The sequence below is a fragment of the Varanus komodoensis genome, unplaced genomic scaffold (genome assembly GCF_004798865.1).
Source record: "Varanus komodoensis strain SLA01 unplaced genomic scaffold, ASM479886v1 scaffold1, whole genome shotgun sequence".
Taxonomy (NCBI): domain Eukaryota; kingdom Metazoa; phylum Chordata; class Lepidosauria; order Squamata; family Varanidae; genus Varanus; species Varanus komodoensis.
In genome coordinates this window covers 120,096,709-120,110,209 of record NW_025335268.1, presented here as the reverse complement: position 1 = coordinate 120,110,209, position 13,501 = coordinate 120,096,709, and the positions used below count along the sequence as shown (strand labels likewise).

At 46.1% G+C, this 13,501-nt stretch overlaps 1 protein-coding gene across 5 annotated transcripts in view; it reads left to right on the top strand.

Annotated features, from left to right (window-relative positions):
* The window catches only part of SZT2 (SZT2 subunit of KICSTOR complex), a 76,113-nt gene that overhangs the window by 58,351 nt on the left and 4,261 nt on the right, over positions 1 to 13,501 (top strand). For all 5 annotated transcript variants that reach the window (XM_044442824.1, XM_044442815.1, XM_044442806.1 and 2 more), the window contains exons 52-67: positions 497 to 657; positions 1,269 to 1,438; positions 1,733 to 1,830; positions 2,628 to 2,760; positions 3,248 to 3,375; positions 3,474 to 3,583; positions 3,703 to 3,885; positions 3,970 to 4,240; positions 4,613 to 4,692; positions 6,263 to 6,388; positions 6,715 to 6,917; positions 7,166 to 7,259; positions 7,423 to 7,503; positions 7,792 to 7,866; positions 10,982 to 11,195; positions 12,354 to 12,537. In XM_044442824.1, the coding sequence (XP_044298759.1) occupies positions 497 to 657; positions 1,269 to 1,438; positions 1,733 to 1,830; positions 2,628 to 2,760; positions 3,248 to 3,375; positions 3,474 to 3,583; positions 3,703 to 3,885; positions 3,970 to 4,240; positions 4,613 to 4,692; positions 6,263 to 6,388; positions 6,715 to 6,917; positions 7,166 to 7,259; positions 7,423 to 7,503; positions 7,792 to 7,866; positions 10,982 to 11,195; positions 12,354 to 12,537 (2,311 nt within the window). The remainder of the gene's footprint in view (positions 1 to 496; positions 658 to 1,268; positions 1,439 to 1,732; positions 1,831 to 2,627; positions 2,761 to 3,247; positions 3,376 to 3,473; positions 3,584 to 3,702; positions 3,886 to 3,969; positions 4,241 to 4,612; positions 4,693 to 6,262; positions 6,389 to 6,714; positions 6,918 to 7,165; positions 7,260 to 7,422; positions 7,504 to 7,791; positions 7,867 to 10,981; positions 11,196 to 12,353; positions 12,538 to 13,501) is intronic.

Sequence of the window (13,501 nt, the reverse complement as noted above, 5' to 3'; positions counted from 1 at the left end):
ATAGAATCGGTGGAAGTCTGTGATGGCCTGCAGGTGATTGCTTCATAGGAACAGCCTCCTACCAAGACAAATCGTTAATCCATTTGGTTCAGTACTGTCTACACATGGACCAGGAATACCCTTTCCCCCCCATGCCTACTTAAATATGTCAGGGATGGAACCTGGGACCTTCTCCATGGGAAGCACATGCTTTGCTGCTGAGCTGAGGCCCCTTGCCAAAAGCACAGAGGCATTGTTGCCTTTTGTGAAGTCCCAACTTGACACATGAAGCAAAAAATATCCCACTGGGGTCAGTGCAGCCTCCAATACAGCAAGAACCATGTTGCTTCAGATTTGTGTAAGCAAGGAGGCAGAAGGCAGCTGCAGCAATGGAAGGGCCCATACTCATCACAGTGTCTTTTCTGGGCTTGGGAAAAAGGATCAATAGCTGATGAATTAGATTGTCCTCGAGCAGTGTGGATCTCAGCAGTGGTTCTGATGGGCACTGTGTTTTCAGGAACTCTCCGCCGGACCATGTCTGAAACAAAGGGGCTGACGCGGCCTGCTGCAGGCAGAGTCTGTCCAGCCTCCCTTCATTTCACGGGATCTAGTGTGGCTGCTGGTGAGCCAATCACGCCTACCAGCAAGATGGGGCGACGCAGCTTTTGGGACATGCTGGTAATGACTTTGTGGAAAGATGGTAGTGGGACTTGGGGTGGGTGTCGTGTGAAAAAGGAAAGGAGAGCCACAGAAAATAACTTTGAATTAAAGCACCAGTGTAATAAAACACAGGCCAGCACTAAATTGGGACACCCGAGTCCATGCTAGTCATCTTTTGTGCCATGGCATGCCAGGTACTTATTGTACCCTTATTGTCGTCTTAGGTGTTTTTCCAGGTTGGTGATTGCAAGTTCTGCAGACCTGGCACAGCATTTAAAAAATGCTCTCTCATGGTCTCCATGAGGGAGCTCTTGCCTGAAGGTGTAATCCTTAGCCACAAAATCTATTCCATGTGAATCATATGTTGGGATAAATTCAAACCTGTTTGCAAGGTTGCACTCATGGATTACTGTGGCAGTATATGTAGGTCTTTGAACATAGTGAAAGTGCTGTATAAATACTCAGCGTAGCAAAAGTGCTATATAAAGGCTAACTGTAGCAAAAACCTGTGTAATGCAAAATTGCTAGACCAGAAGGAGTCAGGGCCTGAAGCTGTCTGAGCCAGAGACCATGGGGAGTAAACACATTGGCCTAGGCTTTTCTCTTTAGTACATTGCCTTGATTCCCAGAGCAAACCAGAGATGGTCGAGCAAGGAAGCCCCAAGACCACAGATGACATTGTTCTGGAGCGGCCTGAGGAGAGTCGCACCCGCCGCCGCCACAAGACCGAAAGTGTCAAGCAGCCGCCTTCGAGCCAGGAGCGCATGGCTTCAGCAGTGGAGCAGGGCCAAAGCCAGAGGCAAGCACAGCAGCCCAGCTCTTTCCTCACCTCTCTTTCCAGGGAAACAGGGAAGGGGGTAATTTCTCCATGCAAAATCCAGCCTTTTCATTGGCTGGAGTGGACAACTTCTGCACATAAAGCTCCTGTCCTCCCCCCCCACCCTAGAAAGGGTCTGCCACGCATACAGCAAGGAAAAACTTGGTACTGCCATGTGCAGATCACACAGGATTTCTGATGGGAAACTGGTTCCCCCTTTCTGGGGCCCCCCATATTCTCTCTCCCTCCCCTGAGTGACAGATATCTTCTTCACAGACGTCGAGCCTGCCAACTAGAGGAGGGAGATATTGGAATCCTACACCCTATTTTCAGTCAGACGTGCCATTCCTGGATGGCATTCATGAACCGCCTAGGTAAGTAGCTAAGTCTGTACCGCCTTCTGCTACTGCCTCAGTTGCTCCCAGTTTATCTCAGTGTCAAAAGATTCTGCCTGAACTTTGGTCTTCATGAAGAATGTTAAAATCTTGACAGAAAAAGACCTTCCCATGCTGTCTCTCAAATAAGACAGGAAAAGTTGCAAACATACTTAAAATAAAGGCTCAGAAACTAGAATAAATCCAGATAGATATGGCCAAGGTATTTGAGTTTTGTTGAGTGAACTCTTCAATGTTCTTTTCTTCCAGCCATTTGCTTGCCTGCTGGCTCCTTTTCCCCTCCACTGCCCCTATTCTTCAAAAATACCTTAAAGGTTTATAACTTGAGTACTGTGGTCAGAGCAAAACTTTTTATATTAGGTGTTTACCTCTGACGACCAAATTTGCAGCTTTTTGACCCAGAATATAGGAAAAGGAAAATGTCTTGGTAGAGCTATGCAATGCTTTGCCAAGCTCCATGGCTCCCATTTCCTCTTTGCCAGATGTGCATGCACACAGCTTGCACTCAGTACTGATTTTTCAGGGAGGTTTTGTCTCCATTCCTTGTTTCTGTGTTGGATATTTTGATTCAGAGCAGCAAGCAGCCCTTACTATCTCTCCAAATGACTGGCTCTTACAGATGCTGCTACAAAACATCAGATTTCGCTCCCAGCCTTTGAAAAAAGTGTTTGGCAGGCAGGGAAGATGGTATTCTATTTGTTCATGCCACATCCAAGAACCGTTCTTGGGACAGTTCACACAAATCCTCCCCGCTTGGTATTTCCTCTCCTTCACAGGGTGTCCCTCCGTGCAACAATGTGCCACAGAGAGCGTTTCTCGCTTCCTCCTCTCCTCCATCATGCATGAGTTCGTCAACCTAGTCACTAGTTTGGCAAGTGACACCTCTGTGAAAGTGTTTGAAAAAGTCAGGTAGGTGCTGAAGCTGGACGGCCTCCTTAGTTGGCTCGGTGGATGGGAGGAATTCTTGTGGGGCTTAGCAGAGTTAGGCAACTTCTTCATGCCTGAGGACAAATTCCAGTTTTGGAGAAGTTTTCAGGGGTCATGTCCCAGTTGTGAGTGAGGCTGAAGACAAGGTGGGTGGAGCTAAAAATGCAAATAAACACAAATGATACCAGCATATTGCAGTTTCAACCTCTTTTGTCCAGCAACTAAGACTTAACAGAAGCATGTCAGGCTTTTAGAGTGGTGGTGGTGTGGGGGGAGACTGCAGAAAAGCTGGAAGGCCACCAGAAAAGGATGACAGAAAGACTGGGGAAAGGAGCTTGGGGCCAGGGAAGGGGACACAAGCCATCTGAAGAATTTCAGAGAGCCTGGTTTGGCCGCTGAGCCTCAAGTTCTCCACCCTGATCAGTGGATATTAAAGCACCTTTATGTAACTTTTCCTCCTTTGCTCCAGCGGTCCTCAAGGGGTGTCCTTTGTGCCATATTCTCTGACGCCAGGCACCAGCGCTCGGCCAGCTGCCATTCGACACTTCACCCTGCTGGGACGAAGCTTCCACCAGTGGCGCTACAGCACAGGACAAGGTGACTCACAGGGAAAGCGGCAAATGTGTTACTGCCCCTGGGTCCAGGTGAGATCTCAGAAAACCTACTCTTTCCTGTCTCCTCTGTGCCTCTTTTAGCCCTCAAAGGATTCCAGCGGTTCGAAGCCACTGAGCTTGGCCCTGCAGAGAAGAATTGTGACGTGGCCCCCCGGCAAAGATTCCTTTTCATGGAGATCATTGACAAAAAGGTATGTGTCCGGCTGGGTTCGTGCTGGACCCCTGCAAACTCCCTGGGCCCAGCTGGAACGTGGGAGTGCTCACAGCCTGGGTCAGAGACTGGGTTGACTGAGCCGCCTTTCCCTTCCAGCTGGAGCTTTATACCTATAACTGGTCCGTGGACCTGGGCAGTGCGCTGAATAGCTCCCTCACCCGGTTGCTGCAGTGGCAGAATGCCCGTGCCCACGTAGTGCACTGCCTGCTCAGCCAGAAGCTCGGCCTCTTCCATCACAACTGCTACACGGACATGCCTTGGCACGAGGACAGCAAACAGGTACACCTGCGCCCACATTCCTGGGTCTACCCTTTTCTGACTGTGTGCCCCTGACCACCTCTTGCTGCCTCCCTCTGAGTCTAGGAACCAAACCCTTTCCTGAACTCCACACTGGAGGTGGACACCCTGATCCGGAGCTCCAGCGTTCCTCCAAGCAAAGAGCAGGGGCGGTTCAGCAGCTCTGCACGCACCTTGCAGCCTCTGCACTTTCCTCCTGACATGGTACCCTTTGATGAGGCCCTTCGGGATGTCTCGGTCCACCGACCCATCCTTCACACCCCAGAAATGGCTGCCCTCGACCGTGTGGCCCAGCATGGAACTCAGTTCCTGGAAATCAAAAGCATTGAGAGGAAAGGTAAGTGGAAGGGTGGGATTATGAGAAAGTGTTCCCATCGCTGCGGCAAGGAGGGGTGTCCTCGACTTACTGGGATGCCTGGAAATCTGTGCATGGGCACTGGCCAGGGAGGAGGGATTTAGCAGGACAATCAACAGTAAGGCTGGGGTTGGATGTAGGAGCATAAGGGGTGAGGGGTAGGAGGCCCAGTGTTGCATGGCATAAAACAGGACCGGCATGTGCTGCCCCTCTTGAAAGTATCCTGTTGCAGTGGTGTGTATCTGTGTGACAATCTGAGTGTTCAGCAAGACATGTGAGTCAGAAAAGGAGAGTCTAGGTGAGGAAGGACCTCAGGCTCTGCTCCTGCTCTCAGCTTCTGCTTCTCTTTCACAGAGCTGGAAAAACAGATGAAGATTGAGAACCTTTTTGTGACCTGGCAACAGCGGTCTGCACAGTCCAACATGCCCATCAGTGTGAGTTCAGGCAGGGACCTGGGATGTGGGCAGTGCTGAGGTATGAGGTACTCAGTGTCCCTTCTTTAAGATGTGGAGTGACCTTGTTCTTGGGTGCCAGCAAGAGGGAAAACTGGGAGGGAGGTTCTTTCAGAAGCATAGTCATATTTTTGCACTTAAGCTGTGTGACTGGAAGACCTGTGGGATCTTGGATCATTCCCATCTGGAAATAATTTCTGTTTCTACTGCCTTTGCACCCACTGAAAAGCTCTCTCAAGTTAAGAATTCTATTAGGGATAGTTCACATGGTGTGAATGTTTCCTATATATTTCCTCCCACTCCACTCCCCTGCAGCTCTTCTCAGGCAGCAGGTGCTGTGCATTGCATTTTGCTGTGAAATCTGTGACCACTGCAATTATGAAAACGTGGAACATGCCTGAGACAGTTGGTTCACAATGCTCTAGTTAACACGGAGAGGCTTCACCCTTAAAAGCAGCCTAGGAATAATTTTTGATTTACTCAATGTATCATAGTGCTCTGTGAATAACATGATAGCCATTCATGTATGAATCGATCCTGGTCATGGCCTACTCTGCTAATGGCTGTGTATCCCATTTCATTAAAAAGGTGACTGGAATAAGAGAAGAACAAGAGGTGCAGTGCTTTCACTGCTTGTCTGGTACCTATATTAACGGGATAAGACTATCTAGAGCAGGGGCAGGGAAAAGAGAGATATCATTTTGCATTGGATATACTATGAGAAGAAACTTCAAGGCAGTCTACAATAAACCATGATGTCTGGGCATTGTGGCCTTCCTGCCCAAGAAAAACCATACACCTAATCATGTTTTCACCAGGTATTTTTTCTTGAACCATACAGTTGCTTCAGTCTTCACCTGCTCCAGATACAATCCCTGATTAGGGCTCTGCTGCCTGGTTTAGAGTGGAAGAAATTAGTATCTCATGAAATAATGGAGAGGCATTAAGTTTGATGCAAAGTTTTCTTGCTATGTCTGAGCAGAAAGGATAATGAACCTAGTTACTTTGCTTGAGGTGGCAGTCTGAAGTCCCTATCCTTGAGCAAACCTATTTGTTATGAGGTGTATTTGCCTGCTGTTTTATACTTACCTCTTATTTCTGTTTGATCTTTGAATTAACATGTTGCTATAGAAATGCAAAGTGGGTCAGTGAAGAGTGAAGTACACTGGAGCAGGCATGCCCCCCTCACTCTGACACAGTACCAGGTTGACATCATTGTGCTTAAAATGACAAGCCCTTGACACAGTCTAAGCATGAATGCAAGCCTTGAATTGCAATAATGGAGAGGGGGAGGGGGGCCAACGCTTAATTCCTCATTATGAGAAATAACAAGATAAGCACGTGTGCTGGAAACCTCAAGCTCAGTTCTCTGAGCTCTGTAGATAGGTTGCCAATGCCATACCTGTGCCCAGGAGCTCAGCTCTTGGGAGCTCAGCTCATGATGAGGGGGCTGTGGCAGCTCCCCTTCTATTCTCCAGATGTTCTCTGAGGTTGGGGGTGATTCGGGTAAGCAGTTTAGCCATATGGAATAAGCCTGGCTGTATGTGTGCAGCTTGCAGATCTGGAGACCCTCAAGCAGTCATCACGCTTGGTCCATTACTGTGCTACTCCGCTACTCTTTGATCCCACCTTCCGGCAGCAAATTCAGGCGGATCAACAGAGCAAGCCCGAAGGAAAGGTGAAGTGTGGGGAGAGGGACATGACTTCTTTCTCCCATTTTCTGTTTTCCTAGGCTTTACAGAGGCGGCCCAGGGCTCACATAAGAATCCTCACTCTGCTTGGGAAGTTAGGCCTTTCCACCAGTGGGTTTGAACTGGTGGGCTGAAGGAGGTGGCAGAGTTGGGGCTCTTATTGGAGAAAGCCTCTCACAACCAGTGGGGACTAGCTAGAAGTACTTGCCTCCTGGTTATCATAGCTGTCCCCTGAGCTTTGGCCCAAGCCCAGACACCCCTCTAAATCTATTTCTCATGGCTTCTTTGACAAAACGTCATTTTTGCCATTCAGAAGCGGCACCGTTCGAATGACTCCACAGCCTCCAGTAGGGACCGCAGCCACAGCTGTGACTCTGCAGAAGGGTTGCCATGCCGAGCCAAGGATGAAGCCTGGTTGCTGGAGCTGTGCCACACCTTCCTGCAGCAATACATCCAGTACCTGCAGAGCATGGGCTTCATCCTGGTGCAGGTGCGCCCAGCTTCACCCACCCGCAGGTTAGTGTGAATTAGCTGGAGGAGCTAAAATTGGTAGCAAGGCGAATCCCTGCTTTGGGGACCAGCTGAGTGCATAGCATAGACATGCTTGCTTTGCCTGCAGAATGCGGCTTGGAAGAAGGCTGATGAAAAATGCTTGGAACGTCAGCTTCTCAAAGGGTTCATTCAGAGAGCTTGAAGACTGTTGATTCTCTCTTGCCTCAAGAAGTATAGATAATAGTTGTTTGATCTTCCTTTTTGGCCTTCAGCAACACCAACAGGATCAGAGCTGTGGCAGCAATGAGCAACGAGGGCCGAGGCTCCTTCTTGTACACCAGGCCGAAGGCTGATGGGAGCCCAAAGGTGAGGGGGAATTTGCTGGCATGGCAATTTCAGCCTTGATGGTTTACTCTTTGAAGATGGACAGTTTCAGAGGGCTGGAGTATATTTTCTAGCCATCAGCAAATGAGCCCTTCCATACCTGAGAGCTGTTCCTGCACCAAAATAGTGCATTTTTTTCCCCTAGAGCACCAGCCCTCCAGTCACCACATATCATTTGCAAAGAGCTCTGCCTGGAGGCATCGTGTTAATGGAGCTTGCTTTCCAGGTGAGTGAAACCTGCCCTCCTCCCATGCTAGCAGAGAAGATCATTGTGCATAAGTGGGAAGGGTCACTGTAAGTGTTCATAGATGCACAGGAGTGGAAGAACATAATATGAATGAACTGATGCACACCGCAGGGAGAAATACCAGTGGAGACAGCCCAGCCTGGATAGAAATAGTGATTCCTCCATTTGACTAGCTACTGGTTAAGTGGTTAAGCAGTGGTTTAGGCTGGCATCTGCAAAAGGTAGCTGTTGAGATTTTGCCTTTCATCTGCCCTCATTTGTTCTTAGGGCTGCTATTTCTGTGTGAAGCAATATGCGCTGGAGTGCTCCCGAATCCCCATGGGCCAGACAGTCAATTCACAGGTAATATTGCTGTGTTCTGGCTTGCTTTGGGAGCCAAGATTGGTTATGTGTAAAAGATGATATGAAGGGCATGTGCAAGACTTGGTTTGAGGGATGCAGTGACTGAGTTGAAGACTCAGTAGGGCCAGGTGTTCCTTTAGCTGTGGCTCAGGCTAGGGTCTGAATCTGGCTCCTTATGTTTGCTTCCTTTTGCTATACCTTGACAGGCAGAAATGCTGGTCCCCAGCACCTGTTTGGTCCTCATAAGACCCTTCACCCATTCAGGGCTTAGACCTTGTCTCCATGGCCTTCTCCCAAAGATCTAAATCTGCTTCATAGTAGGCATGTCATGAGCGCAGCCGGCTGGAGCCAGGAGTCAGACTAGATGGCCCGGGAGGCCCCTTCTGACTCGCTCTGTTTCTGGGTTTCCCATTTCTTCTTTGATTATCAAGTACCAGCCTGTACCTTTCTTGGGAGGTAGGACTCAGAAGCCTCTCAACAGTATTTTTGCTGCTGGCTTTGGTTTCTGAAACAGGTCCCTGCTTTCAATCAACAAACTTCCAGGAAAACTTTTGGGAAGTGTCCAGCTACAGCCACCTTCTATCTCACTAGGTGGAGTGGAGGACCAAGTGTGAGAAAATACCCTCCCCTTCTGTTTGGGCATGCCTACTGGTCTATATGGGTCTCCTACTGCACTGTGGAACTGTTTATGGCACTGGACACATGCGATAGGGCCACAGAAAACTAAACCTTTTGAGTACTGTTCCTTCTCTCCAGTCCATGAAACAATTCACTTTTCCTTATCCTGGAAAGGCTTTCCTTATCTTGAAGGCTTCCATGTATACCAAAAACAGTGAAGTGTGTTGGTGATATAGACCAGCTTTCCCCAACCTTGTGCCTTCCAGACACATTTGGAATGTAACACTCAGAATTTCCAGTCAGTGGCAGCCCAAGGGCCTCAGAAGGCCACCGGGTTGGGGAAGGCTGATACATAATGAACACATTATACTGTAAGAACTGCATGTTCCAATGTTAGTAGCATCTGTGTATTGCAAAGCATTTAAAGGAGTCTTGAGACAGGTACATATCTACATTATACAACCACTGCCTGAACTATGCCAAAATGGCCAACAGGTTTTTGTTCATGTAAAGGGAAGAAGATAGGCTAAGAGGCTATACCTGTTGCAAGAAGAATCCATGTAGGAAAAGGCTTTTTAGTGGCCTGCATGCAGGAATGGAAAACTTACACGGTCCTCCCTCTGTTCTTGGGTTCCAACTCCTATCAGTCCAAGGCAGCATGGCAATATAGTCAGGAATGTTGGATTAAAATTTTAATAAACATGTGGATGGCCACAAGTTCCATACTCCAGAGGGTAGAGGGTGCTATTTTTAAATCAGCCTTTAATCACCTGTAAGTCCAAATCTAAAATCCTGCAATTGCAAATGCTAAATGCCACAGTTTCATTGGAGAATGAACAAATCATGTAATGTTAGGATTATTTGATTGGATCAGTTTTCATCCTTGAGGAAATCCATCAGCAGACATTAATTCTGTTAAGAGCCATGCTCATTGCTCTATTCTATCTTAATTGCAAGAGTAAATGTTTACTATTGAAAGAGGAGGAATGGGGCCAAGAGGATATTTGTGGATGGTAGAAGATTTGGGATTGGGATGCATGGGGATTAATGGAGAACTTTTGAAGAATCTGAACATATAATTAAATACTGAACACTCAGTGGAAATTTTCAAAAATCTCTTATTTTCTGAGAATATAGGAATTGCTGCCTTTTCAAGCTCACCCATCTAGTCTAGACAGCTAAAAGCTTTCTTCTTTAAAAAAGCTTGCTGCTTAAAATTTGCAATTCTTATGAATAGGGTAGAAGCAGTAGTAGGAAAAAAAACCAATGAAAATGTTTACAGTTGGCAGTACCAGTTGGATTGTGTGAAATGTGCAAGCCCCATCTGATAGTGTGGGAACTCTATTCATTGAATTGACACCACTATTGACACTACATCCTGTGTTTTTCATAGCTTAACCACATTGTCAAAGCAAGTTCCTGTTGCTTATCTCCACTTTGGCATTTGCCACCATTGATAACATATTCTTTCCAAAGTGCTTAAAGCCAGCATCTCCTAAATTTCTTTTCCTCAAAGAGCCCACTCATATAATTTACATATTCTGTGAACTCTTTTGAAGAAGAGATATAGTCAATAACGAAATTTGGGGGTTTTTTTTACTATTTTAAGTACTTTCTAACACAGGGGTGGGCAGATTGTGTCCCTGCAGTCATCATCTTTCAATATTGACTGTGTTGGCCAGGGCTGGGAGTTTTCAGCCAAAATATCTGGATGGTCACCAAATCCACTGTGACAGGTTAAATTTTTCATGCTTGTGTGTTGAGTTGTGTTGCGTATCTTAAGATCATGATCCAGTTGTTTTGATAGATTGCTAAAGATGTGTATGTACAGTCTTTATCCTATTTAGCACAGCCAGAGTTTTCTTCTTCAAAAGATACTGGGTTAAACTACATGGGTGCAGAGGACTCATATCCCACTTGTACGGGCTTGTTACCTAATCCTCTGGACTACAGAAGCTCTGCCTACACTGCCCTTGAGTTTGCCTTTTATGGCACGGCCTAGGTTTTGGTTCATCTTGTTTAAGTTTATATCCTACTCTTTGTCCCCTAAAATTGGCCCTGCTCCCTTCCTGTGTCTACTTTGCTCGTGCCTGCGATTGGCACAACAGGTAATTTAGTAGCCAGGTAAGAGAACTAGTAGGATGAGGGATGTTGCTTCTTACTGGAAGCTACACAAAAGAGCCTGCTACACCAAGTACCCTGGTGTCCAGTTTAGGAATTATGCTGTCTAGATTGGATAATCTCAGTACCAAGTGATTATCTAGTTAGCCTGTTTCCTTGCCATTGTATGTTCTTTGTTCAAGGATAGGCTGGACATGCACATGGTAGGCATGTCATGAGCAGAGCTGGCTTGAGCTGGGGGTCAGACTAGATGGCCCAGGAGGACCCTTCTGACCTGCTTTGTATCTGTTTCTTGATATCTGGCTGACTCCATCCAATGATGTACAATATTTTTAGCCTTGCAACACGGTCACTCCAGTTCTTCTCTCTTCCTTAGCTTTCTATGCTCTTCACAGAAGAGTGTGACAAGGTCCGTGATCTCATGCACGTGCACTCATTCAGCTATGATTTCCACCTGCGCATTGTGCACCAGTACCTGCTTGGATCTCACATGGCACTGCGACAAGGCTATCACCTCACCAGTTTCCTGGAAGACTTTATTGCCCAGCACCCTGATATCCCCAAGTTTGGACGCAATCACATCTTTCAAGGTAAGGGCTCCTGGCAGCATTGGGAGAAATCTTTTAGCAGCTAGAATATTTGGAGCCATCTCAGTTTGTCCTAATGAAGAGTGAGGAACCCAATTTGGAAGCGGGAATCTGTCAGGTTTTTCTGGCTCGGCTCTCCAGTCTCTGGCTCACTTTCCCTTTGTCCCTAAGCCTGATTCACACTGAACATCCAGCAGGGAGCAACCAGCAGGACGTGAGTCCATAAACCATCCACTGCCCACACTCCTGCTGTGCAAATGGAGTTGAACTTCCACATATGTGACCTGTGGCCTTTGTGTACATTCAGCACAAAGAAGGGCTCCACTATCACCATGAGCATTCACAGACTTGATCTTGCTTGGCTCACTTCTTAAGCCAGGGCCAAGTGAGGAAAAGAGCCAGATTTTGGCAGGATCTTTGCATTCCTACAGTTCCAAGGAAATCATAAGGATTCTATCCATATTGTTAGCTCTTTCTCTGTGTGTGTATGTGTTTATACAGCACCACTGGTGCATATGGCACTTCAGAGTTTAAGGAGAAAAACAAAAATCAGACAGGTGCCTATCCTGAAAGAGTTTATAGACAGAAAACAACAGCAAGAAATGTGGTTTGATTCTGGGTTCTGATTTGAGGGTACTTTGCCACACATATTTGAGATCAGCAAAGGTATCTATTTAGACAAACATAGGAGTATGCCAGAGTCATTTAAAAACTCTATATCCCTTCCCATTTAACACAAAAACATTTCAATCTTATCACCCATTCCTTATAAAAGACTATATCTCATTAGCTAAGAACCAGCTGAGGGGAGACTATGGGCAGAATGTCAGAGCTAATTAAAAAACCCCAGGGTAAAGCAAGTGATTCTCAAAATGGGAAAAAAATTTAAGGGAAAACATAAACATAAAATCAAGCATAAAAGAAAATAAATGAAAAATAATATGCTTGTGTTAATTAGTCAACCATTAAAGCTAGAGCAGTGATTAAAGGAACAAAGCAGTATATATTCATGAAACAAAAATAGTAAATTCATTTTGCATACGAAGCAAATAGACCTCTGGGTCCTCCGCATGGACACCCAGAAGAACCAAGCTGTCCAGGGGCTTTCAGGAAGGAAAATAAAACAGGACCTTAGCATGATGTTTGCCTCTTTCCCAACAGGTACCCTCGCCTTGCCCACCAACACCATCACAGCCCATCAGCTGTACAACTATATAACTGACCATGCTAGTACGTATCATATGAAGCCACTGCGCATGGCCAGGCCAGGGACTAGTGCTGAGGGCAAAAAGGGGACACCTGGGCCAGAACAAAATGAGTATGCTCTAGTCTCCATATGGAACAGGTGAGTGCTTGCTAGGTTGCTGTAAGGAACTGCTATAGTTTCAGCACCCCTATAGGAGCTCCCAGAATCTATGTGCTGTTGCTAGTCAGTGATCTTTCCACTTCACTCACACAAAAAGGGATTCAAATATAGTGTTTCTTACACCGAGCTAGTAGTATTTATTTTTTTATACATCTGATATTGCTATGTATTACACAAAAATTAAAAATAATACAAATCCTGCCAATAGGCTTACAATCTAAAGTCTTACGTTTTCTTGGAATGCTTGCTCTTTTGAGAATCCCATTTGATCAACTTTTCGGACTACCCACAATTACTTTTTTCCCTCTCCATATTCTGCTGAGTAGTGATATCATTGAAATGTGTCACATTTCTTTATTGCTTCTCCCAGATCAATCTTTCCAATAGATGATTTATCCCCATCAGAATAAGTCCAGCTTGTCAATTTCCCTTGCAATGCAGCCCACTAATTCCATCGTTAGGGACACAAGTAAGCCCAGCCTTGGTCTGTGTGCATCTTAACTCTTAGTTCAAAGCACCAAGCACTTCCTTCAAAGAGCATGTTGGCCTTTGTATCATATGTAGGCTCCAGGCCTTTGCTGCCCAGAACCCTGCTTCTTACCAGGCTAGCTGAAAAGCACCACAGGGAAATGTTAGTATTTTAGCCCAGTTGCACTGAACAAATCAATAGTAATTCATTAAAAGGAGATGTGAGCATTTGGGGTGAATAGGGAAATTTCAAATGCAGGCAACTCGTATTACATGAAGAATATTGGCACTGTGCACCATTTCTGGCATAAGAGGGAGAGCATTACAAATAATAGTTTTTCTCATAACTAGGTATAGTTACCATTATTCAAAAACACACACATGATTACATGAGAATGCAAATACAGTTTTACTACATGGATGGTATTATAGGATGAAGATGACAGTTCCGGGCATGCACTTCTGGGTTGAACAA